The 26,526-nt window shown below is 55.6% G+C and overlaps 1 protein-coding gene across 8 annotated transcripts; it reads left to right on the forward strand.

Annotated features, from left to right (window-relative positions):
- Window positions 1-4,658: 4,658 nt before the first annotated feature.
- On the forward strand, window positions 4,659-24,746 carry IGF2 (insulin like growth factor 2). 8 transcript variants are annotated; one of them, XM_069107302.1, is made up of 4 exons: window positions 4,659-4,808; window positions 13,650-13,806; window positions 18,441-18,601; window positions 19,910-24,746. In XM_069107302.1, the coding sequence occupies exons 2-4, from the start codon at window positions 13,650-13,652 to the stop codon at window positions 20,144-20,146; spliced, it is 555 nt and encodes a 184-aa protein (XP_068963403.1). In that variant the 5' UTR covers window positions 4,659-4,808; the 3' UTR covers window positions 20,147-24,746. The 8 variants fall into 8 exon arrangements, with proteins under 8 accessions (XP_068963403.1, XP_068963406.1, XP_068963408.1 ...); XM_069107305.1 differs by lacking the exon at window positions 4,659-4,808 and adding an exon at window positions 4,818-5,011; XM_069107307.1 differs by lacking the exon at window positions 4,659-4,808 and adding an exon at window positions 5,120-5,203.
- The last annotated feature ends 1,780 nt before the right edge of the window (window positions 24,747-26,526 follow it).

Raw genomic sequence — 26,526 nt, forward strand, 5'->3', positions numbered from 1 at the left:
GGAAAATGGTAGGGAAGAGAAGAGGCTGCAAGTCAGTCAAACAGTCAAACACCCACTAAGCATTTAGTAAATGCCTATTGCATGCAAGGAATTGTGCTAAACATTGGAAGGTAAGGAGAGAGACAGAGAGAGAGAGAGAGAGACAGAGACAGAGAGAGAGAGAGAGAGAGAGAGAGAGAGTGAAAGAGAGACAGAGGAGAGGGGAGGGAGGGAAGGAGAGACAGACAGACAGACAGTCAGAGAGTCTGAGACAGAGAGGGAGGAAAAGAGACAGAGACAGAGAGATAAGAATGAGGGAAAGAAGGAGAAATGCAAAGACTGAGAGAGAAGCAGACACAGAGATAGAGAGTGAAATTGAGGGAGGGAATGGGAGGAGAGAGAAAGTGATACAGAGACAGGGAAAGAGGGAGGGGAGAGGGAGAGGGAAAGGAAGAGAGAGAAAGGGAGAAAAGAGGAAAGAGACAGAAAGACAGAGACAAACCAGCAGAGTGGGGTGGGGAGGATGAGAGAGGGAGAGAGAAAGACAGACAGACAGAGATAGGGAGAGATGAGAGAGGGGGAGAGAGGAGAGGAGGAAAGAGACAGATGAGGCAGTGACAGAAAAGAGAGGGAATGAGAGAAGAGAGGATGAAAGAGAAGCAGACAGAGAGGGAGGGAGAGAATGAGAGAGGAAGACAGAAAGAGAAGGAAAAAGAGACAGAGAAGGAGAGAAAGAAGGAGGGGAGAAGGAGAGGGAAAAGAAAAGAGAGAAAGACAGAAAAAGGGAGAAAAGAAGGGAGAGAAGGGAGAGACCAGCAGAGTTGGGGAGGGGAGGGGAGGGGAAAGGGAGAGAGAGGAGAGGAAAAAAGAGAGACAATTATAGAGGGAGGGAAGAATAAGAGAGGGAGAGGGACAAAGAATTACAGAGAGAAAGGCAGAAGAGATAGAGAGGGAGGGAGGCAGTAATGGTAGAAGGACAGGGGAGAAGGAGAGAGAGGGAGACACACACACACACACACACACACACACACACACGCACACACGGAGGGAGAAGATAATGGGAGAGGAAGGCGAGAACCAGAGAGGAGACAGGGAGAGACAGAAAGAAAACAAAGCGACGGCAGCAGCCCTGCTTCGGGCGTCCCGGGCTGAGGAGGGCTTACAGGAGTCTCCCCGAGACCATCCCTCTGCTTCTCTTCCAGATGTGCTCCCCGCCCCCCCTACACACACACACACTCTATCCGCTTCCAGGGCCCGGCTTTCAAAGACATGGCTTTGAAAAGGACTGTTCGCCAGGATGGTCAGAGGCCTGGGCGCTAAGGTGACGCAGGGTTCCGAGTGCCTGCTACTTTCTGGCTGCTTAGGCTCAGAGCAAGCCCGAACTGGGCAAGAAGAGAAGCTGGCCTAGCTGCTCACAGTCCACTAGGCTGGATGTGGAAAAAACCCAAAGGGGGGCTCATCTTAAGAGAGAATCCTAGAACCTGGGGAGGGGCTCAAAGATGGAGGGGTCTTCTCAGGGAGACCCTTCCTCTAGACATCCACCACCAGAGTGAGCTGGGTTGGGGAGGTATCCCAGAGAGGAGGAGAAGGGGGCATGCAGTCCCCAGACAACTTGGGTGAACTTCCCAAAGTCTCTTATCATGACTCTTCTTCCCACAGCCACAGCTCTGGGGAGGCTGCCCCTCTACCTCTGCTAGTGCCCTGTGCCATCCTGAGGATCATCCTGCCGTGTGCTCTGCTTAGCTGGCCTAGCAACCCATGTGCCTGAGAGTTTTGGCCCTCGTCCTGGCCGCCTTACCTGCAGCATTCTTTCTCCCTGAGCACCACCACAACCGCTGACTCCTGCTCATGCCTAGGGTGCACCAGGGATCGAGCTACTTTGAGAGGTGGAGAGTAGGGTTAAGAGACTGTGCTCCCCTCCCCCAGAGGGTGAAATGGGCATCTGGGTGTTTGGGACCATGCTTGGAGACAGGGGCAACTCGGCCTTTGTTTGCAGCAACTTTGGGAGCCCCCTTTTCCCAGGGTCAGGGGCCCAGAGTCAACCGGCCAGCAGCCCACCTGCCCTCCGGCCTTCTGTGCTGCCTCAGCTACCACCCTTCTGCCCTTCCGCAGTTGGAAGGCTCTCTTTCCTTTTCCTTCAGGACCCTGGGGGATCATGAAAAGGGGTCCAAGGCTGCCTAGCACTGCAGGAGTGCCAATTGGAGAAAGAGCCGGAGATCTGATTTAACGGCCTAGAGGAAGGGTCTCCCTGAGAAGACCCCTCCATCTTTGAGCCCCTCCCCAGGTTCTAGGATTCTCTCTTAAGATGAGCCCCCCTTTGGGTTTTTTCCACATCCAGCCTAGTGGACTGTGAGCAGCTAGGCCAGCTTCTCTTCTTGCCCAGTTCGGGCTTGCTCTGAGCCTAAGCAGCCAGAAAGTAGCAGGCACTCGGAACCCTGCGTCACCTTAGCGCCCAGGCCTCTGACCATCCTGGCGAACAGTCCTTTTCAAAGCCATGTCTTTGAAAGCCGGGCCCTGGAAGCGGATAGAGTGTGTGTGTGTGTAGGGGGGGCGGGGAGCACATCTGGAAGAGAAGCAGAGGGATGGTCTCGGGGAGACTCCTGTAAGCCCTCCTCAGCCCGGGACGCCCGAAGCAGGGCTGCTGCCGTCGCTTTGTTTTCTTTCTGTCTCTCCCTGTCTCCTCTCTGGTTCTCGCCTTCCTCTCCCATTATCTTCTCCCTCCGTGTGTGTGTGTGTGTGTGTGTGTGTGTGTGTGTGATGTCTATCACTTTGTGAATCTCCAAAGCTCTTCCCGAAGGATGTCCAGAGTTTGAGTTTCCAGGACCTCAGAAGCAGACAGTTATGCCTGTGTCAACCTCCCCGTCTCCCCTTTCCCCTACCCATCGATTTCCCCCAAGTAGCCTCATCACTGACCTGTGGGCCCAGAGGTCAGACGTGAGCATGGGGGACATTGAAAAAAAATTAACTGGAAAAACATTGGCAATGAGTTGGAGGGGGGAGCAAGCTGGAGAAAAGGGGAAGAACCAGAGGAGGCCAGGGGACGGTCCCCTAATTTGGGGGGCTGAGGGGTTGGAAAGAAAAAGCCCAAAATAGCATCACGAAATGGACTTCTTTTTCAGGAAGGCAGGGGAGAACAAGAGAGAGTGCTAAAAATTCCCACCAGTGCTTCCTGGGGTTCAGACAGACTGAAAGTCGAGTCAGAGCCAGAACTAGTTTTGGGGACTTCAGGGTTTCAAAACGCAAGTGGGAGTCAAGGCAACAAAAGCCAGGGCAGTGCTCAGGCACCCAAGCTGCTGTGTGCTTTACGAAGCTTCAGGCGAGGGCTCACCTGGGTCCAGGCCCAAGGGGAAGGGAGCAGGAGGCTGCTGCTGAGATGGGGAATTCAGGGAGGGATTAATTTACTTTGGGTTGGGTCTGAGAAGGTCCTGAGCACCTTCAATACAAAAGAAGACTGAGGGCTGTGGCAATGTCCTTGCTCTTGTGTCTGCCTTGAAGGTCCCAGCAGAGGGCAGGATGGACTGAATTTTTGTGGGGTGGGGGTGGGGTGCTGATGGAGAAAACCTCCTTTTAGCCCAAGGATCACCAGAGCCTGTCTCGCCCTCTGCTCTGGGATTCTTGCCTTTGCTGAAGAGTATTGGCACTTCGGGCTTTGGTTGCTAAATGAGGGCCGAGAGTGCTTTTAGCTCTCAGCCACAGGGAGCCAACCCTGAGCCAGAGTCACAGCTGGGATACTGGGAGAGGCTGGGGAATGTGCCTTGGCCCCATTGGGGCCCCTCTCAGTGCCCTCCTTAGCAGGGGAAAGGCAGAGTGGGGAGGGGAGGGGACAGTACTCGTTACAGGCCCAGGCACCTCAGGTATAGATTGATCAAAAATGCCCTGCATGCAAGAAATGAACGGGCAAGTCTGGGCCAGACACTGGCTGGACAGCAGGCAGTTGCAATGAGACCTGGGGAGGGGGGAGGGGGGGGAACCTCACCAGGCAGGGTCCTCTGGGAGACCCAGGAGAAGCTGGAGAAGGCATAAACTCCCCCCTGAGGGAGTGCAGTTGCTGTGGGAATTCCTAGCAGACATTGACAGTACACACCAGACCCTAGCTCTGCTTGGGACTCTTGGGGTACAGGTTTCCACGGGGTCTCAACAGTGGGGACAAGGCTAAGTTAGAAACCTGTAGACACCGAATTCTGTGTGCTCCGCTGCAAACGTGTACACGTCACCGGAGATAGATGGCCCTCTAGCCCTGTCCAAGGCAGAAATGGGGACTTAAGAGAAGCCGAATAACGGAGAGGGGGGAAGTAGAGGCAGTCTTTGAGAGGGGGTGAAGACAGATAGACAGATATTCTTGGCGTGGGGCACTAGATTGATCGAATTCGGGACCAGGACCGAGATCCAAAACGGAGGGGGAGGCATTCTCACTCTGTCTTGGGCTCTCCTGGGTAGAAAATGAGCTGCGTTTTATGGGGGAGTAACCTTCGAAGCCAAGCAGATGTTAGGGACACAATGGAGTCCCCAGAGCCCTTGACTCGATGTCCCCACCTGGGAAATATGGCTTACCCCCTGCCGAGTCACAAGAGCCCGAGAAGGCCCCTGTCTTCTAAATGAGTTCAGTGACCCCAGTGCTTTGGGCCTTCCCCTCCCGGCTATACCAAGGCACACTTATCTTCATCCCATCTAGCCAAGGAGGACCCCGACCCCACCCCACTCCAGAGCGCAATCCCCAAAGCCGTTTCCATCCCAGATAGCAGACACATTTCCACTCCCTTCGTCAAACTCATTTCCATCCCCTGCCCCAATCCCAGCTGTTCGAGAGGCACTTTCCGACGCCAACTCAGGTTTGTTGTGAGCAAAGGGAACAGTCAGGAGCCCGGGAGAGCTGCTGCGTCCGCTCCTTCTCGCCCTCGCTCCTTCTCGCCCTCGCTCCTTCCCTGCATCTGCCCCGCCGCCGCCGCCGCCGCCGCGTTCCGCCTGGCCCCTCCGCCAGTCCCTCTGTCCCCTCATCGTCCCTGCCTCCCAGGGAGAAGCCACCCTCTCCCAGGTCAGTTACACAATACTATAGAGGTAACTTTGTCCCTTTCTTTTGATTGGAGTCCCAGGGACTAACTGTGTGTGCCTGGTTGAATATTTGCCTTTAAGCAGAGCCCGGACTTTGCCCCGCTGCCATTTCAGGCTTCATTTCCTCAGAAAGGCTCTTTTTGCGGAGGAGAGAAGAGAAAGAAGGCGCCCCGAGGTACCCCTGCCCACTGCCACCCCTGCTCCGCCCGCGCGCGCTTCTCTCCCCAGATCTTCTTGTATTTTCTGCAGGGATAAATCTGGACTCGCCCCCCAGCCTCGCTTCTCTCTTTAAAGGTCAAGACAGAGTGACCCCGGCCGCTTGGGGTGCATGCAGACTGGAAGTCCCTGGCCTCCCAAGCCTTCCCCTCCCCGGGATTCACTGAGCACCCAGGGACTGCCCGATTTTCCGCATGGAAGGCGCCGGCTTTGAGGAGACGCGTATTATCTCCCTCCCAAGCCGGCAGCCCTACTCCCCAGCGCACGCCTCGCGGCTCCCTTGTCCCTTGTCCCCGTCCTCTGTCCCCGCGCCGCCCCCCTACAATTCACACGCACGCACGCACACACACACACACACACACACACACACACACACATTTCGCTGTTTATTTGCCACGGAGGATAACGAAGGCGCAATTAAGCGCTCCCATCCTCGCTAGGACAGCACACCGCCTCAAGTCTTCGCCAGATCTGGGGTATGCTTTTCCCTGGGCTGTGGGTTCGTGGGGGCCCTCTGGCCCGCAGGGATCCCCAACATTTCTGGTGGCCCCTTGTTTGCTGGAAGGCAGTACCCTGCGCCCAGGCGACTTGCGCTCTCACCTCCTGGGGCTTTCTTTTGTGTCTTTACTTGGAAGGGGATTAGCGAGGGGTGCTCCAGGCGTTGGGGACTCAGGGTGGCAGGCAGTTTTATTTGATCTTCGGCAGAACTTGGGGGGGGGCGACCTTTTCGGACCCGTTCCCCTCCCGGCTCCAACTGGCTCAGCCTCCTTCTCAGCTCGCCTTCTCTGCTTGCCCGCTCAGTCCTGCCCACCAGGCCGGTGGACTGCTGGCTGAAGGTCCGGGCGGAGGCTGCAGCAGTTTCGGGGCCACTACTCTGACTTCTCTCTGTGGGCCCCTGGCTGTCTCTTTCTCTGTTCTCCCCTTCGGAGTTAGGGAAACTGGTTGGGGAAAAAAAATCTCAGTACGTCCTCCTTTTCTCTTCCGAAAACATTAGCTGAAGCTAGCGGCTGCTGCGCCCAGAGCCTGGGGACCTTCCGACCCTCGGGAGCAGCCCGGGGGACTCCAGGCTCCGGTCCTCAGAATTGTCGGAGGCCACGGAAAACGGGGAGCAGTGCCCTAATTCCCCTTCGTTGCTGCTAAACCGATTAGGCAGCGGACTCTGTTCTGCGCTCCTTGCGCGCTGCCCGACTCTCCGCCTTCGGGCCCCAAGACCACCTTGCCGCCACACACACACACACACACACACACACACACACACACACACATTCACACACCTCGCTTTGCTAGTTTGGGGTGCCAAGCCCGCATCTACGCTGGCAAAGGGGGCAGATGGGAGGCTTGATTGCGAGATTAACGAGCGCCTGAGACTAAATACGTGCACGTTCACAAACATGTAAGCAGAGAAGGGAAGGGCGGAGGGGTGTGCTAGCTCGGGTAGGGCCACCGGCCCTAAGGCGCGCTCTGACCCTTCGGCTGCCCGGACGAAAGAGGGATGACTGGACGGGAGAGGGGACAGATGTCCGCAGTTAGAGCCCGGCCGGACTCAGTGCCGCGTTGCATTCAGGCGGACCGTGCTCCAAAGGCGCAAGAATCTGGCGCTTCTGGGCACTGGTTCCTTTCCTCTGCTGCAGCCTCCACCCGGATTATTCGGGCGGAAACGGAGGCAGCGAACCGAGCAGCGGTAAGGACAGGTGGCACCTTGAGGGAAGGGAGCGCTTGGGTTACTCTAACACCTTCCAGGCTATATTGCCCCCACTTTCGTAGAAAAAAAATGGAGCTAGGGTGAGAGGGTGATTTTGCCGCAGAAGCCGGCAGGGCTCGGGATTGGGAGGGCGAGTCCGGGGCTAGAACATCAAGTCCACGCTCTTCCTCGAGGGCAGAAGGCGCATCCTTTTCCCGAACCCTAAGCAAGGTAAGGCAGGAGAAAACGCCGAATCCTGTGTCCGGACCTAGGGACAGACTGGCCAGTTCGAACGCTGTCAGCTCCTTCCTTCATGTCGAATCCGCTACAGCCCTCGAAGCTGAGCCGACACTGCCAGCCTACCAGCCAAGCCGAGAAGACCCGCGACCTTTCCCGCCAGCTGTCTCTTTCATCATTCTCCAGGGAAGAGAAAAAGAAAAGGTAAGAAAGAAAGACCGAAAGAAGAAAAGAGGGAAGAAGAAAGGAAGATAAAAAGAAAGATGAAGGGAGGAAGAGGAAAGAAGAGAGAAAGAAAGAAAAGAAAAAGAAAGAAAGACCAGACTGCCATTTCCAAATGAGCCACAGAAAAACTTTATTGAAATTTTCTTTTTCCCCCTCTTTTCTCTCTTGTTTTCTTCTCTGTCCTCCTTCCTTTCATTCTTTCTCTTCTCTACTCTCCTTCCCTTTTCATTTTCTTTTCTTTTCTTCCTTCCCTTCTTCCTTTTTGTCGTTTTTATATTCTCTCTACCTTCTCTCTCCCATTCCCTCTATCTCCTACTTTCCTAACTTACCTTTCCCCTTTTTCATTTCCCTTTTCAGTTTTTCCCTTTCTTTCTGTTTTTTCCTTCCTCCCTCCCTCCCTCCATTTCTTCCTTTCTCCTTCCCTTCTTTTCTCGGTCTTTCTCTTTTTTAATTCTTTCTTTCTCCCTTTTCCTGTCTTCCTCTTCGCCTTTTCTCTTTTTCTTCTTCTCTCCCTATTTTCTTTTCCCCATTTCATTCCCTTTCTTTATTTCTTTCACTTCTGCATTGTTTTATTTCTTGGCTTTCTTTACAAAATTCCTAGCCCCGCTTTTTTGCGCCCCCCCCCCAGCTCTGGGGGCCACCTCCCCTTGCCCACCCCCCCCCGTTGGCTCGGTTTTCGGGGCGGAGCTGGGGGGCGGAGCGAGATAACCCTCTTCCAGGCCATTGGGTCGGGCCTGCCGCCAGTAGTGACATCCAGCGATCGGAGCGGGTTCTCCCAAACCGTTATAAAGGACCGTGGGAGGACGGATCTGTCTGTCTCCTCCTAGACGGAGCAGGTAGTCGGGCATTCGCAGCGTCGATTCAACAACTCCGCGTCGCCGCCGCCTCACCATCCCATCCGACGACGTGGGCGCTGCCCCTGCCTCACTTTCCATCCTGCAGGCTCCCGGCGCCCCTCCGTCAATCAACGTCCTTCCCCCCCCCCCCCCCCCTCCCCCCCCTTTTTTTTTTTTTTTTTTTTTGCTGCTAATTGGGGCCTCTGTGCGGAACGCCAAACTGCCTTTTCCTTAACTACCTCAGCTTTCATCTCATTCCACCTCCCTTAAGGGAGAAGGCAGGTTCCGCCTCCAGAGGTCTCATCTCCTTCCCCGCCCTCAGTCCGCCCCACAGGATCCCCCAAATTGCAGCCCATTCCTTTTTTGCCTGACTCCGGAGGCGGAGGATTCAGGTTCTCGGGAAGCCTAGTGTAAGGCATCCCCCCGACGTGGGAGGCAGTTTGGTCCCCTTCCCTTGCCCTTAGCTTAAATCGCTCGGTCTTCCCTTCCCCTCCCCTCGCCCCTTTCTCCCTTTCACCTTGTTCTTCTTCCTAAGTGCCCCCCCCGTCCTCCCCGCCCTGATCGGCCCGCCCCTGTCTGCCCGTACCCTCGGCCCTCGCCCTCTTAGTCTGTCTCCTTTTCTCTCCCCCCTCTGCCCCCTCTGGCTTCGCTCGCTCGCTCGCACGCCGCCCTCGCTCACTCTGTCGCCTGTGCGCTGTCCTTCTGACTGACTGTCTTCTGCTACTTCTGTCCACTGTTCTTCAAAACCCTCTCCACTATCTCCCCAAACTCATCCAAAAACAACAAGTCAACCCGCCCCGCCCCAAAGCCCGTCCACTCGAATAAAAAAAAAAAGACAAAAAAAAAACCTAACTACGCCCCCAATATAAAAAGCCAGAACCAGCCTGACCCGAATCCAAAATTAGACCAATGATGAGATTTCGTCAGCGCGGGAACATGGCAAGAGGAGTCGCTTCAGGGTCGGCGGACACGAGTGTCAGCGCCCTACAACAGTCCCGCAGCAAGGAGGTGGGGAGTAGCAGTGGCAGCTTTGAGGTAAGCCCCCCAGACGGCAGGCTGGCCGGCCCTGTGGCCCGTCAGCCCGCTCGCCGGCCCCTCAGTCCGCCTGTCTGGCCCCGTCCCCTCCCCGCCACGGGACTGGTGCGGCCCGGCGACTGCCCGCGCCGCGCGGAAGTCTCCGGAGGATAGGACAGGACAGACGGGGCGGCTGGGGATACTCCTTTCCAGCTTTCAGGGTGCGCATGCACGCCCGGGGGCTCTCCTCTCTATCCCGGCGTCCCTGAGGCTCCGGGTCTTTCTTGCGCTCTCTCCCGGGCTCTTGGAAATTTGGGGCACAGTCTGGAGGGGGCGACAGTCACAAAAGGCAGAAAGAACCCACGGGAAGGCTCCCCAGAGGGAGCGGGGTGGGGGGAGCTCCGTGTTGTGGGTAAACAGTCCCCACTCAAACGCGTCTCTTGGGGCTGCAGTGCAATGCCAGGAGTGTCCGCAAGGGGACGCCCAAAGGGCGACCCAGTCCGGCCCGTAGGGGGCCCCCCCACATGAGCAGCACCCCCCCCCATCTCTCTGAGTCTTGCTGGCTCCAACCCAGAGGTGTTGTTTGCACCCTAGGCGGTAGGGGTGGGGGCGGAGCTCTTGAAGAATATGAGTAAGATGGGGGGGGGGGTGCTCAGTTCGTGAGGCGACCCCAGTTTGCAAAAGTTCTTTCTGGGAGGGGCTCGGAGCTGGTATGAACCTTCCCCCTTAGCGGGGCGGGGCAGGGTGGGGCCAAGCTCGACTTTGGTGGTATTGAACAGTCAGTTTGTATGAACTCCTCCCCTCGAAAAACTTGGGGAGGCTTGGGGGCTCTGGGGTCTGCTAAGGGGCGTGGTCAGGGCCCGAGGGGTTGGAGAAGAGATGGCTGTCTGAGACGAGGCATCGGAACTCTAGTTCGTGGGCTTCTAGTTCGAGGAGGGAGGAGCGAGGACTGAAAGGTAGGGGAACTTTGCCAAGCTTCTCTCTTGACCTGAGACATCCGAGCTTAGCCCTGAAAGGGGGGGGGGGGGGGCATTGAGAAAGGCGGGGCATAGGAGAGGGCAGGGAAAAGGGGGGAGCAGAGGAGGGGCATAGATAAAAAAAGGAGAGGAAAAGAAGCTATAGGGTGGGACAGAAATAGAAAGGGAGGGGGTTAGAGAATCAGATGGGGAGGGGAGTCTATAGGGAGAGAAAGAAATGAAAGGAGAAGGAGTAAATCCAGTGGGGAGGGAAAGGAAGGAGTTTACCTGAAACTCCCCTTAGTAGGGAGAAGGCAGTAGAGGGAAGGGACACCTTGCTGTTCAGCACATTATAGCAAAACGAGCCCTTCACTCTCTTGGCTCACTCCCAGATCACGGGATCGGGGGGGGGGGGGGGGGCTGGCAGTGACTGATGGAAAGTATTTGAGGAAGGGGTTGTGAGTGGTGGGAGCGGGCTGGCATTCACTGAAGTATAGAGAGGAGGGTGGAGTGACATTTGCCAAAATGGGGGGGGGGGGCAATAGGGAGAAGGGAATCAGTAAAGCAACCAGAGGCTTCTTGGGACAATCCCTAGCCTCCTCCCAGGCACAGGTGAAAGCAGTTCTGTAGGGTGGGGGCACTTAGGGGGACATTTTCCCTCCTCCAATCCCTCCTCTCTCCACCCCTTCCAGCTCCTCCTCCCCTCTCCCCCCTCCAGCCCCTCCTCCCCCTCCCTCCTTCCCCCTTCTTCCTCCTCCCCCTTTCCCCCTTTCTCCTCCCCAGCCCCCCTCCCATCTCTCTTCTCCCCTTCCTTCTCTATCCCCTCTTTTTTATGCAATGCAATCCAACGCAATGCAATATATTTGAACTGAATTGAATCAGCGTGAATTCTGCAAACATTTATAAAGTACTTTCTGCTTATAATGAGTCCAGGTAAAGGAAGGGGAACCAGAGAATTGTCTCTCCCACCTACTTCATGACAGAGGATGGAGAGCACCATCAGTGCGTCTCTCATTTCCTCTATATCCGTTCCTATCCACTGGCGTCATGGGCTTAAGCTCCGCTACCCAGCAGTGCTCAGCATTGGGGGGTGGCAGGCTCCCCCTAATTGGGACTGTTCTCATCTTTCCACACTTCGTACCAAGGCTGTCAGTCACCTCCTCGACCTTCCCTGGGTGTGGGGAATGTCCGAAGCTCAGCCACCACCTCTGACTTAGCAGCAGTTTAGTTCTGGCTATGCTGTTTCTGGTGGGACTGCCTGAGGAATTCCAGAAGCCAGGAAGGGAGGGATGGGGAACAGCACAGAGCAAGGAGGAGTTAAGTGAGGTTACTCAAACTGACTTGCCCAATCCTTCCCGGGAACTGGCCAGCGCGGAAACTTGGGCAGGCTTGTGCTTCCCTTGTAGCTTTCACCCACCCTCCTTCCCTTAATGAATCCAGCCCTTCTAGGCTGGAGACCAAGTCTTGCAACAGCCTCTGTTCTCTGAGGTGCCTAGAACTGCCCACTCACCTAAGGTGCCGGGAGCTGAAGGCAGGTCTTCTCATTGAGGAGAGTCCAAGGAAGGGCTGAAAGAGAGAGAGAGAAGGAAGGCCCCAGGGTGAGCAAAGAGGCCAGATGAGACAGGAGTAAGCAGACGTGTGTGTGAGTGTGTGCGCGTGTGTGAGTGTGTGCTCGTGGGGGGGGTATCAGGTGCTCAATGATAAGAACCGCCCCCTTCTCTGGTCTTTACTGTATATACTCTATCCTCACACCTACCCAGGGAGGTAGACACCATAAGAATTATTCCCTATTTGACATAATAGGAAACTGGGGTTCAAAAAAGGGATGTGTAAGGCTCAAGGTCGTGAACCCCAAGTGGAGGAGCTGTTATTCATGTCTTTAGACTCAGCTGTTAGTGTTCCCTCCATTAGACAGACCATACTGCCCCAGACCCCTTAGAAAGAATATTGGCTCCTTCTGAGACCCTGTAGAAGAAGCTTGGGAGGCCGTACCAGTAGGGAAGTCTTGGGGTCAGACATGATGACCTCGAGAGGGAGCCGATCACTGAAAGTGTCCTGAAGCTTTCTTTTGAGCATACCATTCCCTTTGTTAAGCCCTGCTTACTCGGGACTTTCTACCTGGCTGCCTTTTAGGGACTTCTCTGGGAGTGGGCTGCCTGACATTTCCCCACCCAGAAAACGTGGGCTACAAGTGGTGTTTGGGGCACAGCTGGGAAACCTGGGTTTGAAGTCCAGGTCTGCTGCCTGCTAGCTTTATAAAATATCCTCTTAGCTCCCCCATGGGTGCTACTCATTGGCATAGGGAAACTGAGGTACCGGACAACTAGACCGAGTTTTGGGGGTAGGCACATTATGCTTGGGATATCCCTATAGACAGCGCCAATGATTGGAGGGGTGCATGAAATCTGTGTGGTATCTCTGGGGAGGAGAGCGCTTTTTGCCCAGGAGTCAGGCAGGATAGGGAAAGGCCCCCTATAGGCTGAGCCCCACATGTCCGAATTGTTAGTTAGGGTCCATTAGGCAGCACAGACCCAGATGGGGCAGTTATACTGATCTTGGATCTCTGAAGCCGTGGATCTCTGGGCTAGAGTTGTAGGGGGTGGGGCCACTTTGGCAAATCCCTGAGGACCCAGGTAATGGTGATGTCATCTGGGAATTGTTCCAGGGCGCTTCTAGGGACCCTGATATCATTGGCTGAGATGATGGGTGGGACTAGAAGTAGGAGGAGACGAGGGAGGGACGAGCAGGGGCGTGGTTATGGACTGGGTTGGGCTTTGGGGGCTGGGGGCTACATAAATATGTGAGCACATATTTAGCTCTCAGTTGCTGTGATCACTGAGAGCGGAGCAGACACTCTCTAAGCCTTCTGCTGGGCACTGGTGGAGAGAGAGAAGACAGCCTCACTCCCTTCAAAGAGCTCACGGTACATCTGGGGAAGTAAGCCTCACCCCCAAAGCTGAGAGGCTGGGAGTGCTGAGAAGGGAGAGCTTGGGGCAGGGTCCTCCACTGACTCCAAGCTGGGAGGGACCTCGGGGGCATCCTTCTCTTCCAGCCCCTGCCGGAGCAGCCTCACTGGACAAGTGACCATCTAGCTGCTTCTTGATGTCTCTAGCAGTGGGCAGCCGATTGCCTCCTGGAGCGCCCACTGCATTTCTGAGGCAGCTCTGAAGAAGGGCATCTTTTCTAATATCAACCCTAATTTATCTCCTTCACTTCATCTGCCCATAGCACCGTGTTCTCCCAGGGCCAGCGGGACAAGCTTATTTTCTCGTCCTTCCTACAACTCTTCCCATACCTGAAGGCAGTGCTTCGCCCAGTCCCCCCCCCCCCCCCCCCCCGTAGAAAGCCAGCTTCTGTGCTTCCCTCCCTGGCCAGCTTGGATTTGTTCCTGGCTGGACACTTATGGTCTTGCTTGTGTAAGTGAACTAATCTTGGACTGGTTTTTTTTCTACACAGATGGGTTTCCCAATGAAGAAGATGTTGCTGTTATCACTCACCTTTTTGGCCTTTGCCTCGTGCTGCAACGCTGCTTATCGCCCCAGTGAAACCCTTTGTGGCGGGGAGCTGGTAGACACTCTCCAGTTTGTATGTGGTGACCGCGGCTTCTATTTCAGTAAGTGCTTCAGTAAGAGGGCGTGGGAGGGTGGGGGTCAAGGGCAGGCTGGTGGAGTGCTCTGGAGCCAGGCTAGGCTGGAGAAAGGATGAATTGGGTGGACAGGTTGTCCCAGTTCAAGGGATGCATTGCTGTCGGCTTATTGCTGGCTGTGGGTGGAAAAGACCCAGTCTTCCCTGAGATAAAAGTTGACTTTATACACCCTCAGCTAGGCTTTCTAGTGAGCACCTATTGTTTGCCAAGGCCTGTCTTGGGCATGGCGTAGGGGGCATGAGGAGAAAGAGCAGTCTTTTTCCTGGGGGGTTCTACTTTTAGTAAAAAACAGGACACACACACAGACATGTCCTTGTATTTTGCTGGGCGAGACCACCCTCTTCTGGGGAAGGTCTCTCTCTTCTCTCTGTGATCTGGTGGGGTGGATGGACTTCAGGTAGGTAACCTTTCCCATCTGTCTTCTTGGGACTGGCTCAAGGACTCAGCTGACAAGGTATGTGATTTTGTAAATGACACGCAAATTGTATTTAGATGTGTACAGTCAGTCTGCCAGTATTCTGGGCTATGGCTCTTGGAAGAGAGGAGCCTCTGCAGGTCTGGGGGACACCCCACACAGAGCCTGCAGATCCCCACCCTTCCAGAGCAGCCTAGCCCTCAACTGGGTGAAAGTTAGTGGAATGAAAATGGGGCTTAACTTGAGGCATTTCAGCTCTGCTTGGGAAGTGAGTTTGAATGAAAGGGGAATGTTCCTCATGTGGGGAGAGTTTAGGGCAGGAGCTTGTCCTAAAACCTTCAAAGCAGAATGAATGGAAGCAGGGTGGTGGAGAGTCCCAGGCTGCAGATGGAGGGCCCAGGGCTGGCATTTTTTAACCATGTGACTGGCCAAGTCTTTGCCCTTGTCTGGGCTTCCTCCAGTCCTTTCTCTCCAAAACGAGGGGCCGGACTTGGGCTTACAGTCCGAGGCAATAAGCTGGTGAGCCGATGCGCAGAAAATCCCTCAGAGAAATTTAGCGGCAGAGGCACCTTCCTGTCTGCCCGCCTGGCACCCTGCCGAGCTGGTATAGAGATGCAGGAATGAGGAGAGGCGAGGCGAGGTAGCACGCCCAAGGGAAGCTGGGTGGCAGGACCGTAGCTGGGCCAGTTCTGTGCCTAGGGAGGGGTGCTGCCTCTCTCCTACCCTGCTGTCTCTATCTCTTGCTTCCGATCACTGTTCTCCTCTCCCTCCCTTTGTCCCTCTTCCTCCGTCTCTGCACCTCCGCCGCCGCCGCCTCCTGCTGTCCCTGTCTCTTTCGCTGCCCAGCTCTGTCTCTCTGACCCTGTCTCCCTCTTCCTCCTCTTGTCTCCGTCTCTTTATCTGCCAGCTTGTCTTTCTGACTCCTCTGCCCTTCCTTCTCCTGTCCCCATCTACGTCTCCCCCTCTGTCTCCGTCTCTCCATCTCTCTCTCTTTCTCTTTTTCTCCTGTCTCCATTTCCTTGTCTGCCTATCTCCGTCTCTCTGCCTCCTCTTATCTGTGTCTGTGCCTGTATCTCTCTGTCTGTCTCTGTCTCCCCATTGCCTGGTGCCAAGGGTTTCTTTGAGCCTTCTGTCTCACCTCCTATGGAAATACCTCCCAAGAACACTCTCCTTTCTCTGTCTCTGTCTTGGTCACTACCTGGTATTTCTGTCTGTTTCTCCCTCCTTCTTCCTTTCCTGCCTGCCCTGGCTATTCCGGAAAAGAATCAGATTCTAGCATCATTCCTCTCCGGTGAGGCAATGCTAGGCTGTCTTTACCAACTCCTTCTTGGGGTGCTAGTGGTAGTGGGCTCTGAAAGGTTCTCTCTGTTTCTGTCTCTCTGTCTGTCTCTCTTCTGTCTGTCTGTCTCTCTCCCTCTGTGTGCATCTGTCCTTCCTCTTTATCTCTCCCTCTGTCTCTCCCTGCCCCTACCCCTTTTCCTCTCTTACCATGAGCAAGTTCTGAATTTTCTCCGATGTACAATGGGGCTGAGGTGGTGTTTAGGGTGCATTGAAGTCCCAGCCCTCAGATGGGTCATAGAGGGACTTCCAAAGCCACCTGGAAGTGAGCTCTTGGCCAGAGGATGAGGAAGAGAACTGAGTGGGCTGTTGTGGTGGCTGGGACCCTTTCTGGCTTCTTTTTACCCATAGGACTTGGACTGGAACTCAGTTTCCTTGTTTGTAAAATGAAAGTCATGTGAGACCTTGGAAGTATTTCTGATGGGCTAAGGAGGAGAGAGTGTTGGCTGCTGGCATATCACTTTTTTGCTGCCCACCCCCCACTTTCCCCTGATGAATGGGGTCCTTCTGGGTCTCTGAGAATGCCTTGGACTACTTAGCCTCCTTCCCTGTGGAAGGGTCTGACTCCTGCAAGATTCAGGAAACCCTCCCCAAAGACAGTGGCCACCTATGGCCACCTTCCTTGCCAGTCCTCTCTAGAGCCCAGCCCAGTCTGTGTGTGTAGGGAGGAAGCCCTAGAGAGAAAGATCAGCCCAGCAGTTGTGCTTTCGAAGGGAAAGAGGCAACATGCCACAGCCAGGGGAAGGGAGATAGCCCCGCCACAGTGAGGGGGTGGGCTAGAGAGCAGAGCTCCGGCTTCTTTATAAACAGCTCCTGGTTCCTCCTCCTCCCCAGCAGCTGATAAGAATTGCGTTGCCCTCTCTGGGTGCTGACGGCGCACATTCTTGGCTTCTGCGGCTGCACACAATAATACCGGGTGAAAGGAGCCAGGATTTGGGGGGGGGGGGGCATCAAGAGCGCCAGATCCTGGCTCCGGGTTGGGGCTCAGCATGGTAAAGGCAGGAGCAGAGATCACAAAGGGCAGTCTCTTGTTTGGACTGGTGGCTCCATCATGGCTCATGCAGAGGGGAGAGGCTGCTGATGGTCAAGGGTTTGACTGTGGCTGCTGCTCCCTGCTAGACTGATGGAGGGGTGTGTGTGCGTGTGTGCTTGCCCTTGTGTCCAAGCTCGAGCAGCCTGGCACTCAGCCCCAGTAAGCCAGCCTTTCTCCATGAGGGACCTCTGTCAGGCAGGGCTGCACACCCCTCCCTCCACTCCGCACTGGCCTTCTCTGCACCCCATGCCTCAGTCCTTCCTTGCCATTCTCTGAACATCTCCCCCAGTGCTCAGCACAGCGCTCTGCACACAGTAGGCGCTTAATAAAGGCTGCGGGGTTGGATCACATGACAGCGCCTGCTGTGTGCACAGCACTGGGCCAGGCTCGCTATTGCGGGGTGAAGCGTCCGAGGTTTCCCCCCCCCATCCTGCGTCCCTCCCCTCCCTCCTGCTGGTGAGAAAGGCAGGTGCTGGCCCGTGGCAGTGGTGAAAAGAGCCCACAGCAGTGCCTGGCCTTAAGGCCTTCTGCCTCAGGGGCACTTCCCAGACCCACACTTCTCCTTCTTGAGCCCCAGGAGACTTGGCTGGGTTTCAGTTGGTGGAGGCGGGTGGGAGGGAGGGGTCCCAGCTAGTCTCACTGAGGGAGAGGAGCCTTGCGGCCAACTCAGCCCCTGGAACGACGAGGGTGAGGGAGAGGATGGGGGGAGAGATGGATTGGGGCTTGTTTAAGGCGACTCACTCCTCCCCTCCCGTCTTCTTCCTGGCCCTCTTTGGCGACACAGCCTGTGGGGCACCTCTCCCAGGCCAGGTGCTAGGGCCAGCCAGAGCCAGGTGTGGGCTGCAGGCAGGGAAATGGAGCAGGTGAGCCAGAGCCAGGTGTCCCTCCTTGGCCCCACACAAGAGAGCCAGCCTCCTTCAGGACTCCTGAAGGGTCTGGGACACCATCTCTTTACCTCTGTGTCTCCCAACTTCTCGGGAACCAGGACCTCCAGGTCCACTGGGGCTTTTCAGAAGCTGGCCGGGGTCTTTCCAAACACCCCCCAGCATGGGTCTCAGAGGTGCCAAGGGGATTGTGCCAATGGGCCTTTGTTCCTCATTCCCAAGGTGACCTGGAGCAAGGCCGTCCCGAAGCCTTCGCTTCTCCCTGTGCGAGATGAGGAGACCCCCTGCCCTCTCTGGGCCTCAGTTTCTCCTCTGTTCGATGAGGTCTCTGAGCCATTCCTCCATGAGAAGCTGTGCTTGGGGTGGATTCTGGTGTCTCTGGAGTCCTCATTTCCAATTGTCCTCCTGTGTGACCCTGAGAAAGTCACTGGAAGTCAGCTGTTTAATGGGCACAACACGGCCTCGTCTGCTTCCTGAAGCTCCCTTAGCTTTGGTGGGGTTCCGGTGGAGCCAGCTCGCCCCAGGCTCAGTTTCTGCCACTGTGAAATGGGGGTGGGGGGGCAGTCCCAGCTGGTCTTGCCTGTCTCAGAATGCCTCAGGTGACAGAGCTTTAACTGGCCAAGCCCTGTGGTGGCAGATCTTTCCTGAAACTCTGTGTGTGACACTGACTTCCCCCTGTCCGGCCAGGGCTTCTCTGGCCACCTCTCCCATGGCCTCCACCGTGCTCAGCCCAGGGCTGTGCACACAATGGGTGTTAAATGAATGCTTGGGAGTCGACTAGGATTTGTGCCAGGTTACAGGTGACAGTCTCAACTCCTTCCCTTGTGGATCGGATCTCCCCTCTCTGTCCTTCCTCAGTCTCCCCCTCTGGGAATATCCCACCACCCTGAGACACAGTGGGCGCTGAAGGGCTCTCTCTTCTTCCCTTTAGGCCTTCCTGGCAGGCCCCTGAGCCGTGTGAGCCGTCGCCTGAATCGTGGCATCGTGGAAGAGTGTTGCTTCCGCAGCTGTGATCTGGCCTTGCTGGAGACCTACTGTGCCACCCCTGCCAAGTCCGAGCGAGACCTGTCAGCCTCTATGATGGTGCTCCCGGTAAGTGCCTGGAGACGTGTAGCCATGAACAGAAGCCAAGCCAGAAGTGAGGGAGAACAGGGTCCTACCAGCTCTCCTCCTCAGAGCTCACGAGCCCCTCCCTCGGCACACAGCCCGCGCCCCTCACGGGCCCCTCGCCCCCCTCCCAGCACCCCTCGGACCTCTCGAGCTCCTGGGAGGAGGAGCAGAGTCCATGCCTGACATGGTGCCGAAAAGAGAGAGCCAGCCTGGGAGGCAAGAGGCCCCAGATGCCTCCTGGGGAGGTCCCCCTTCTTTGCCATGCTCCTCCTTCCAGTCTGTCCTTGCCCAGCTGGCCCTGTCTTTGCCTGAGGGCTGTGCCTTCACAGGACCAGCCAGGCCCTCCAGCTTCCCTCTGCCATCAGCTGGCATTTTGCTATGGCCCAAGGTCACGCCATTCCCGGGAGGTCACTGGGTTCTATTTCCCACTCTCCCGTGGATGCATGGCCTGGCCTTCACCAGCTATATCCTTTCTTTGAACCTTGCTTTTCTCTTTTGCAAAATGGAGGCAGGAGAGTCTTGTCTGCCCTGCCTGTTGGGATGGTTGTGAGCACAGCAGTGAGCCGATAGGTGTGAAGAGCCAGCGGGCCCCAAAGGTGCATTATTGGTCATGGCCAGATGGGAGAAAAGCCACCTCCCCAGGGCCTCCCTCACCCAGCCCAGAGGGAGGCGAATCAAGGGACTAATGGGGGCGGGCACAATGCCAGCTCTGTCCACTAATGGGCAGGGAGGAAGAATGACTGGACTTGTTTATTGTCTCTGGGTTTGTCCCTCTACTCAGAGGTGTTTGCATGAACCCATGGTGGGCTGGAGGTCCCCTGGGCCATCATCCAGGCAGGGCCAGCTTTGTCCCTGATGATTCCCATCTCTGGTCTCTGCTTGTTCTCACCACTATTTGGGGGAGGGGGGCTGGGTAGAGGCCCTGGCAGAGGGGACCAGGCAGGGGCCGCATTTGGGCTCTCACTGGCTCAACCATGGCCTTGTGAGCCTCCCAGCATTTCTCTGGGCTCTCTGGGCCAGGCTGGAGCTGCCCTCTCTCCACCTCCTCCCAGCACCTTCAGAGTTCCTTCTTCTGCCTCACCTGCGGCCCCACTGCTCTCCTAGCCCTCTCCTTCTTGCCCCCATCCTCAGTAGCCCCCAAGGCTAGCCGCTCGCGCCTCCCCTGGAAGGGTGGCACACTCCTGGTTCGTCTCTGCTCTGCGCCCCTGGCCCGCCTTCCGCATCAGCACCGTTCTTCCTGCCCTTTACGTGAATTCTGCTCTCTTCCTTCCTCCTTCCTCCCGCTCTCAGGAAAACTTCCCCAGATTCCCTGTGGGCAAGTTCTTCAGACTTGACACCTGGCAGAAGTCAGCCCGCCGCCTCCGGAGGGGCCTGCCTGCCCTCCTCCGTGCTCGCAGGGACCGGCTCAGAGCCCAGGCGCTGGAAGCGATCAGAGAGGCCAAGCGTCACCGTCCCCTGATCACCCTGCCCAGCGAAGACCCCATCCGCACGGATGCCTCATCCGCAAAACCTGCCAATCAGAAGTAACCTGGGCGCCTGCCCTTCTGCCCCTGGGATTGGATTCCTCTACTCTCTGTCTTGACAAATTCGGCCTCTGTTCTTCCAAAGCTCTTTCTTCCATGACTCCCGGCTCCCCCTGCCCCTCGCCATAAACCGCCTCATCCCCTCTCCCCCAGCCCTGAAGCCAAGGGGCTCTGAGGAGCTGCCTCCACGGTCATCTCCAGGCAGCATCTGACCATCCACCCACAGCATGTGCTTCCCAGGGCCTCAGGCTTGCTCCGCCAGCACCTCGAAGGGCCCAAGCCCCAAAGTCCCCATGGGCTCAGCCAGTACACCGGCTTCCCCTCCTTTCCTCCCATGCTCCTCAGTCAGATTGGCCTCGGATTGGGGCAGCATCGGGAGAGGACCTGGCTGCCAGCAGAGGCCATGGGGTGCTGTGCCCTGGAGGGGAGCTCCCGGTGCCCATTCTGCAGGGAGCTCAGCCAGGGAAGGAAGCCCTGAGCCTCACCCAGGCTTGTGTGGCTGCTCAGCCCGACCATCGCTCAGTGGGGATTCTCCTCATTGGAACATTCTAAATCTCAGCCCCCAAACCACCGCGGGTTTTTGAACCAACCTCATGCTCTCGGCTCTTTTCCTACCATCTACCATCACTGAGGAGGAATCCCCAGCTGACAGTCCATTTGCAGGTTTCTGGTTCACTCACTTTTCTGCCTAACTCCAATATTCTGTGCCTACTTGCACCTTTTAATCATACAAAGTGAGAGTAGGCTGCACTGGACAATGGAGCAGGCCGGCCGGTCCTGGTCCCAGGCAACGCTGTCCAGCTGCCTTTGCCCGGCCCTCCTCCGGCGAGCCCAGGCCTAGAGCCCCTGGCCATCCTTCGGTCAGAAGCATCGTCGGGGTCCCTGGTGCTCCTCTGCCAGTGTGTTTATGGTGCTAAAGTGAGTTGGCCGGGACAGAGGGGAGGGAACACCTCACCAGGGAGGGCGAGGGGGCGAATCCTGAACGCCCTAGGAAGCCAGAATAGGAGAATGGGCTTCCTTCTCCTGCTTCCGAGGCGCACGGTTTGGGGAACTCTTCTCCTCACACACACTGGCAAACACACATCCATGCACCTGTACTCACACCCAGGCCTGTGCCCAGCATGTGCCTTCACACCCGACTCACACCGAGCACACACACACACACACACACACACACCCGACTCACACCGAGCACACACACACACACACACACACACCCGACTCACACCGAGCACACACACACACACACACACCCCTCCAGGAAGAGTTCCCAGACCCTGGCACACACCCCAAGGTGTGCCCTCAGCCCGGCATTCTCAGGCTTCGCTGGCAGACGGCTCGTCCTCTCGGCCTTCCCCTCCCCCTCAGAGCTCCCGCCAGCCCCCTTCTCTCACACAACAGGTAGCTTTTTTATTTTTCTGTAGCCTTCTTCCGGTGCCCCTCTGTGTTATCTTCTACCTGCCCAAATGGGTCCCTTGACCTCCATTTTTTTCTCCCCTCCCGCCCCCACCCCCAGCGCCTCTAGTCCCCTCCCCCCATCCCTCCCCTGGCCCTGCCCCTTCTCGAAAGGTGGTGGGCACGGCCGGTCTGAGGCTGGGGAGGAGGGAGGAATCCTGCTTTTAAGCCTAGTTTTCTTAAGGGTGGGATTCCTCCTCTTGGGGCGACCACAAAAGCCAGAGCTGGGGGTGGCAGGAGTCTCCATCATTCTGATTCGGACCATTTGACCTCCCATTTGGCCGGCTGGCCTCCCTGTCCAGCAGGCCCAGCCTGAGGAGGCATTACCTCCTGGGGGTGCACTCTGGACAGCCCTCCTCCCATGGGGAGGGCAGGCCGGGGTGAGAACCAGAACCCTGCCCCTCGTCTGGGCTTCCAAATCCAACCCCCCAAATAGCCAGACAGTCAAGAGACCGCTTCCGCCCTCCTCTGCCCCAGTCCGAGGGCTCTCGCCATCACTTTGTCTCTTTCTCAGTAACTATGCACCATTGAGCCAATAGACGCCCTGAACAGAGCGGCAGTCCGATAAGCAAGTCACAAACACGTACAACAGCCAAAAGCCTGGGGGAAGATCAGCTCCTTTAACTTATTTGGTAACAGAGGGATAGAAAAGTGCTCGAGGGATGAGATTGGTCCAAAGCCAAGGTGGGCGAGGAGAGGACCCCTGGCTCCTCCACTCGGGCCCTTTGGCCACCAGCAGCCCCTGAAGCTCCAGCTCCTCTCCAAAGACAGCTCCCCACCCAAGAACTCAGGGCTGGGGAGCACTCTCAGGAGCGGGACAGGGATGAAGCCGGGGAGGGGGGGGGGCAGGGGAAGGGGGGGGGGGGGGGGGGGAGGGAAAGGGTGAGGGTGCATGGGGGGGGGCGTCTCTTTTTTTTTTTGGAAGAATAGAAATCAGAGAGAGTCATGAGTGAATTGCAGATCGCAGGTCTAAAACCCAGGAGAGCAAATTTTCAAATTTATATCAACTTTTTTTCTCACTGGGGTATTTTTTCCTTCTCTTTTTTTTTTTTTTTTAAGGCAACGTAGTTTTGCTTTAAGGCAAGCACCAAACAGCTTGGATAGTTTTTGCTTTGAACCAAAAAAAAATAATAAAAATAAAAATAAAAGTTAAAAAAAAATTAAACAGTAAAAAAGCCCAAAAAAAGGGGAGGCTTAAAAAAAGAGTCCCAAAGATACTCAGTGCCATCTCAAGGGAAGGGCGTGCCAGTGTCACCTGGCCCCCACAGAGTATCACTGCTGCCTCCTCATATATTCACATATAATCCTTTTTTTTTCCTTATTAACCTTAATTAAGCTGAGAGCCGGTCCTGGAGGGGGCATGCCTCCCTCAAAGATACCAGGAAGGGGATGTCTCATAGAGAGACAGCCCAGGCCTCCTCCATCGCCTGCTTCTCATGGAGCAGAGGCCCTCAGAGTCCCGCTGGGAATTCTTTTTTCTTTTCCTCTTCTTTTCCTTTATTGCTTTCTCCAGCACTCTGGGCTGAGAGCGTCGGTGGGGCGTCATATTGATCTGTGTGACTGTTCATGGGATATTGTTACCATCCTGCTTGTAAGGGGGAGGGGGCAGACAATGAGAGTTGGGGGTCCCCACCCTTGGAATGGTCCTGCCAAGGTCAGGAAGCAGGGAGCAGAGCTGAGCTCCCGGGTTCCTGCAAGGCCGCTTCCCAGTGGGTGGTGATAGATTTCATCACTCAGCCTGCATGCCAGAAGGGTCGGGGGGCTGCAGGCAAGAAGGTTACCATTTTGTCGAGGAGAAAAGTGGCTCTGCTTTCATGTCCATTCTCAAGGCCTTGGGGACACAATTCCTTTCTTTCTATCTACTCACCCCAACTCTTTCCCCAGCCTCCCCCATTCCAACCTAGAGAGACTGCTCTAGTCTCTTGTAGAAGTGCTGTTTGGGGGGAGAGATCATGCCTGACAGTCGGTCACACTATGGTTGGTCAGCAGGTTTGCTAGGACCCATGTGTCTAAGGGTCTAGTGGCCAGGCCACCAGCTCCAAAGTCAATAGGAGAGTGACTGGACTAAAAGGTTTCTCAACCCACCTTGGCTTTTAGTGCAGCCACTCTGCCAGAAACTGCCTTCAACCAGCTTAGAGACCCAAAATAACCAACCCTGTGGGTTTCTTGGAGAGAGAGCCCTTTGGGGACTCCTGCTGACCCCCAAATCGATGGCAGACACATTTTTAAAAGCCTTGATAATGGGAATGGTAGAAAGTAATCTAAATTGATCAATCACATGCTTATTAAAATCTAATTTTATCTAATCAAATGTCTCAGCAAAATCTGGGCATTAATTGGGCACCAGTTGGCTTCTTCTACACCTAATTAAAATAACACTCTTTGCTGAAGTAGCTACCATGTTATCAAAATTTTGAACATTCGAGCTTCAATTGGGTGTCATTGGCTTATAAATTGGCTTCTAAAAACCTAAGAAAATATATTTTTTAAAAAGCTTTGCTGAGGTAGCAACAACCTTGGTGAAATTAAAATTGAGACACCAATTGGCTTCTGAAAGCCAAAACCATTTTTAACAAAAAACTCTGTCCTTGGGCGGCTCCTCCAACCAATCAGAGCCCAGGGCAGGAGCTCTACCAATTCCTGGCATCATCTGGCGTCCTGGAGGCTGCCCCATCTCCCACCTGGGAAGCCACTCTCTAAGGGGTTAGCCACTGCTGGCCAACATTGGCTGCGCCTTGCTGACCAGAGAAGCTTCATTTCAGTGTGTCACCCTGCCCATGGCCATCCCAAGATCATGGCGTGCTTTCTGCTGTCCTGACATCCCTGGATCCCATTGGCAGAACATCCTGTCAGATCCCTTCATCTCCACCCTGGTCTTTGTTGGGTTTCCCCAGATGCTTCTGGAGGACCCAGAGGGAGGAGGTCTTTCCTCTCCCTGCTTTGTCATCATTCAAAGACCATTAAACCTGGGGGTTCAATACTTGTTATTGACTTCTGTTTTGTACAACAGGGGGTGCGGGGAGATATTGTATCTGGGCTGATAGATTCATTTATGTATGCTCAGTTTAATTAATATGCAAAACTCTCTCTTCTCAAGTTTTGCAAATATTATAACTTGCATTATCAATAAAGCAGCCAATTATTCTCGCCTTCTGTCTGACTCCCCTTTTTCCTTCTGGGATCCTTACAGGGAGGGGGTGGAGGGGGAAATGGGGAGGTTGATGGGGGAGGGGGAAGAGAGCTCTTCAAATGTGCCAGTTCCCTGAGGATAGGATGACCTCCCCTCCCTGATACCCTTCCTTAAAGCAAGACGACTCCAATCCCCTCAGGGAGGAGAGCACCCCACTGTGCTCTTACTGAAAGACGGATTCATTGCCACCAAGTGTTCCCAACCTTGTGCAGGGCTGAAAGTATGTGGGGGTGGGGAGAAGAATGCCTGAAATAAGGGGACCATTACTGGTGCTTAGCAATCCCTTGGTTCTTTATGGACAGCTCAATTCAATCGACTTTTAAAAATCGCCTTCTAGGCTAGGGATGCTTTTCTAACACAGTCTTACATGCCCAGTGCGGCCCCCCGGATTAACACTTTGCTACTTGGAAAATCCCCTTGGAGAAGCACTAAAATGAGGACACCCTGGGACCTCTTGCCACATGGAGCGTTGGAAGAGCTGGCCTGTTTGTGATGAGAGCCCAGGGCTGGAGAGAAGACTGGGAAACAAGACTGGTTCTCATGACAGTTAGGACGAGATGGGGTGGGACAGGGGCTGAAGAGTGGGCTCTGCCCCGAAGTGAGAAATGGGTGGGCAGGGAGAAGAGGCAAGCCTCAAGGAAGGCTGGGGGATGGGAAGAACCAGGGACGCCATGTTAGGTCTGAGGAATAACCTAAAGGATGGAGACAAGAAAGAAAATGGCAGCTCTTGGCCACTCTGGCTTGGGAGGCAGGGGCAGGAAGGACAGGGGCCCTGCTGGTGAAGGACTGAGGCAATAGAAAGCCATTGACAGCACTGGGGTGAAGGATCTCGGAGAGCAAGCTTGATGGGCAGAGAAGAGCTATGGGCACCAGATCCAGATGGTGGAAGATAGTGAAGCCTGATTGATGGACAGGACTTTGAGCAGGGAGCCACGGGAGGCTCTTGAGAGACGTGAGGGGATCGGGTCTCTGCTCTAGGAACATTCTTCTGACAGCTTTTGCAGGATGTCAAGGGGGAGGGTGGGGAGAGTGCTCGTGGGGCTTTGCACGGAGTGTGTGTCTCCCTCCGCCCTCTTCCTTTGCCAGGCTTTCAAGCTCACCCTCCTGAATACCCAAATGAGAAGCCAATAAATGCAGAGAGATGACAGGCCAATGCAGCCCCTTTCTTCAGAGAACAGGATCCCTTACCTCGTGCAGAAGGCACTCTGTGTCCAGCTCCAAAGAGTCTATTCACCCGCAGCCCACCCGTCCTCCTGATGCTGCGGGCACCGGCACCAAGCCTCCAAGCTGCAGGCTCTTTCTGCTTGCTTCCTTGCCCTCAGCCCCCATGCCAATGCTGGCCCCTCCCTCTCTTCCACACCTGGGGCTCCTCATCCATTTCAAGTCCACCCCCCCTTATCCTGTGCCAGCTAAAGGAATGATCTTCTTCAAGACCATCATGAAGCCAACTACTCCCCAGGCCCTCCAAGCCACCCCAAGGCCCGCTTTCCTGCTCTGCCATCTGGAAGGCTTCCCGTGATCCCCAGAGCCCTCCTCGCTGCTTCCATCTCCCAGCTCCTTCCCCACCATGGGGGTCACCAGGCCACTCTTCCTCTTGCCCCCCCACCCCCACTCACTGGTCATGGCAGAGGAACCAACACTCCTTGCCCCCATGGCCATTTCCAGGCTCTCCCTCTACTATCTTTGATAAGCAATCCTTCCTCTCCTGGGATTCACTGTCTTCACACTTGTCCTGGAAG

The sequence above is a fragment of the Petaurus breviceps genome, unplaced genomic scaffold, assembly GCF_028583685.1.
Source record: "Petaurus breviceps papuanus isolate PSGF00001 unplaced genomic scaffold, PetGlider_PUasm1.0 89798, whole genome shotgun sequence".
NCBI lineage: Eukaryota > Metazoa > Chordata > Mammalia > Diprotodontia > Petauridae > Petaurus > Petaurus breviceps.

Excerpts from the sequence above, each read along its gene's own strand:
- IGF2 (XM_069107300.1), top strand. The coding sequence starts at position 9,133 with ATGATGAGATTTCGTCAGCGCGGGAACATGGCAAGAGGAGTCGCTTCA. Across the intron at positions 9,259-13,649 it reads GTAGCAGTGGCAGCTTTGAG|ATGGGTTTCCCAATGAAGAA; the intron begins GTAAGCCCCCCA and ends TTTTCTACACAG. Across the intron at positions 18,602-19,909 it reads CCTCTATGATGGTGCTCCCG|GAAAACTTCCCCAGATTCCC; the intron begins GTAAGTGCCTGG and ends TCCCGCTCTCAG.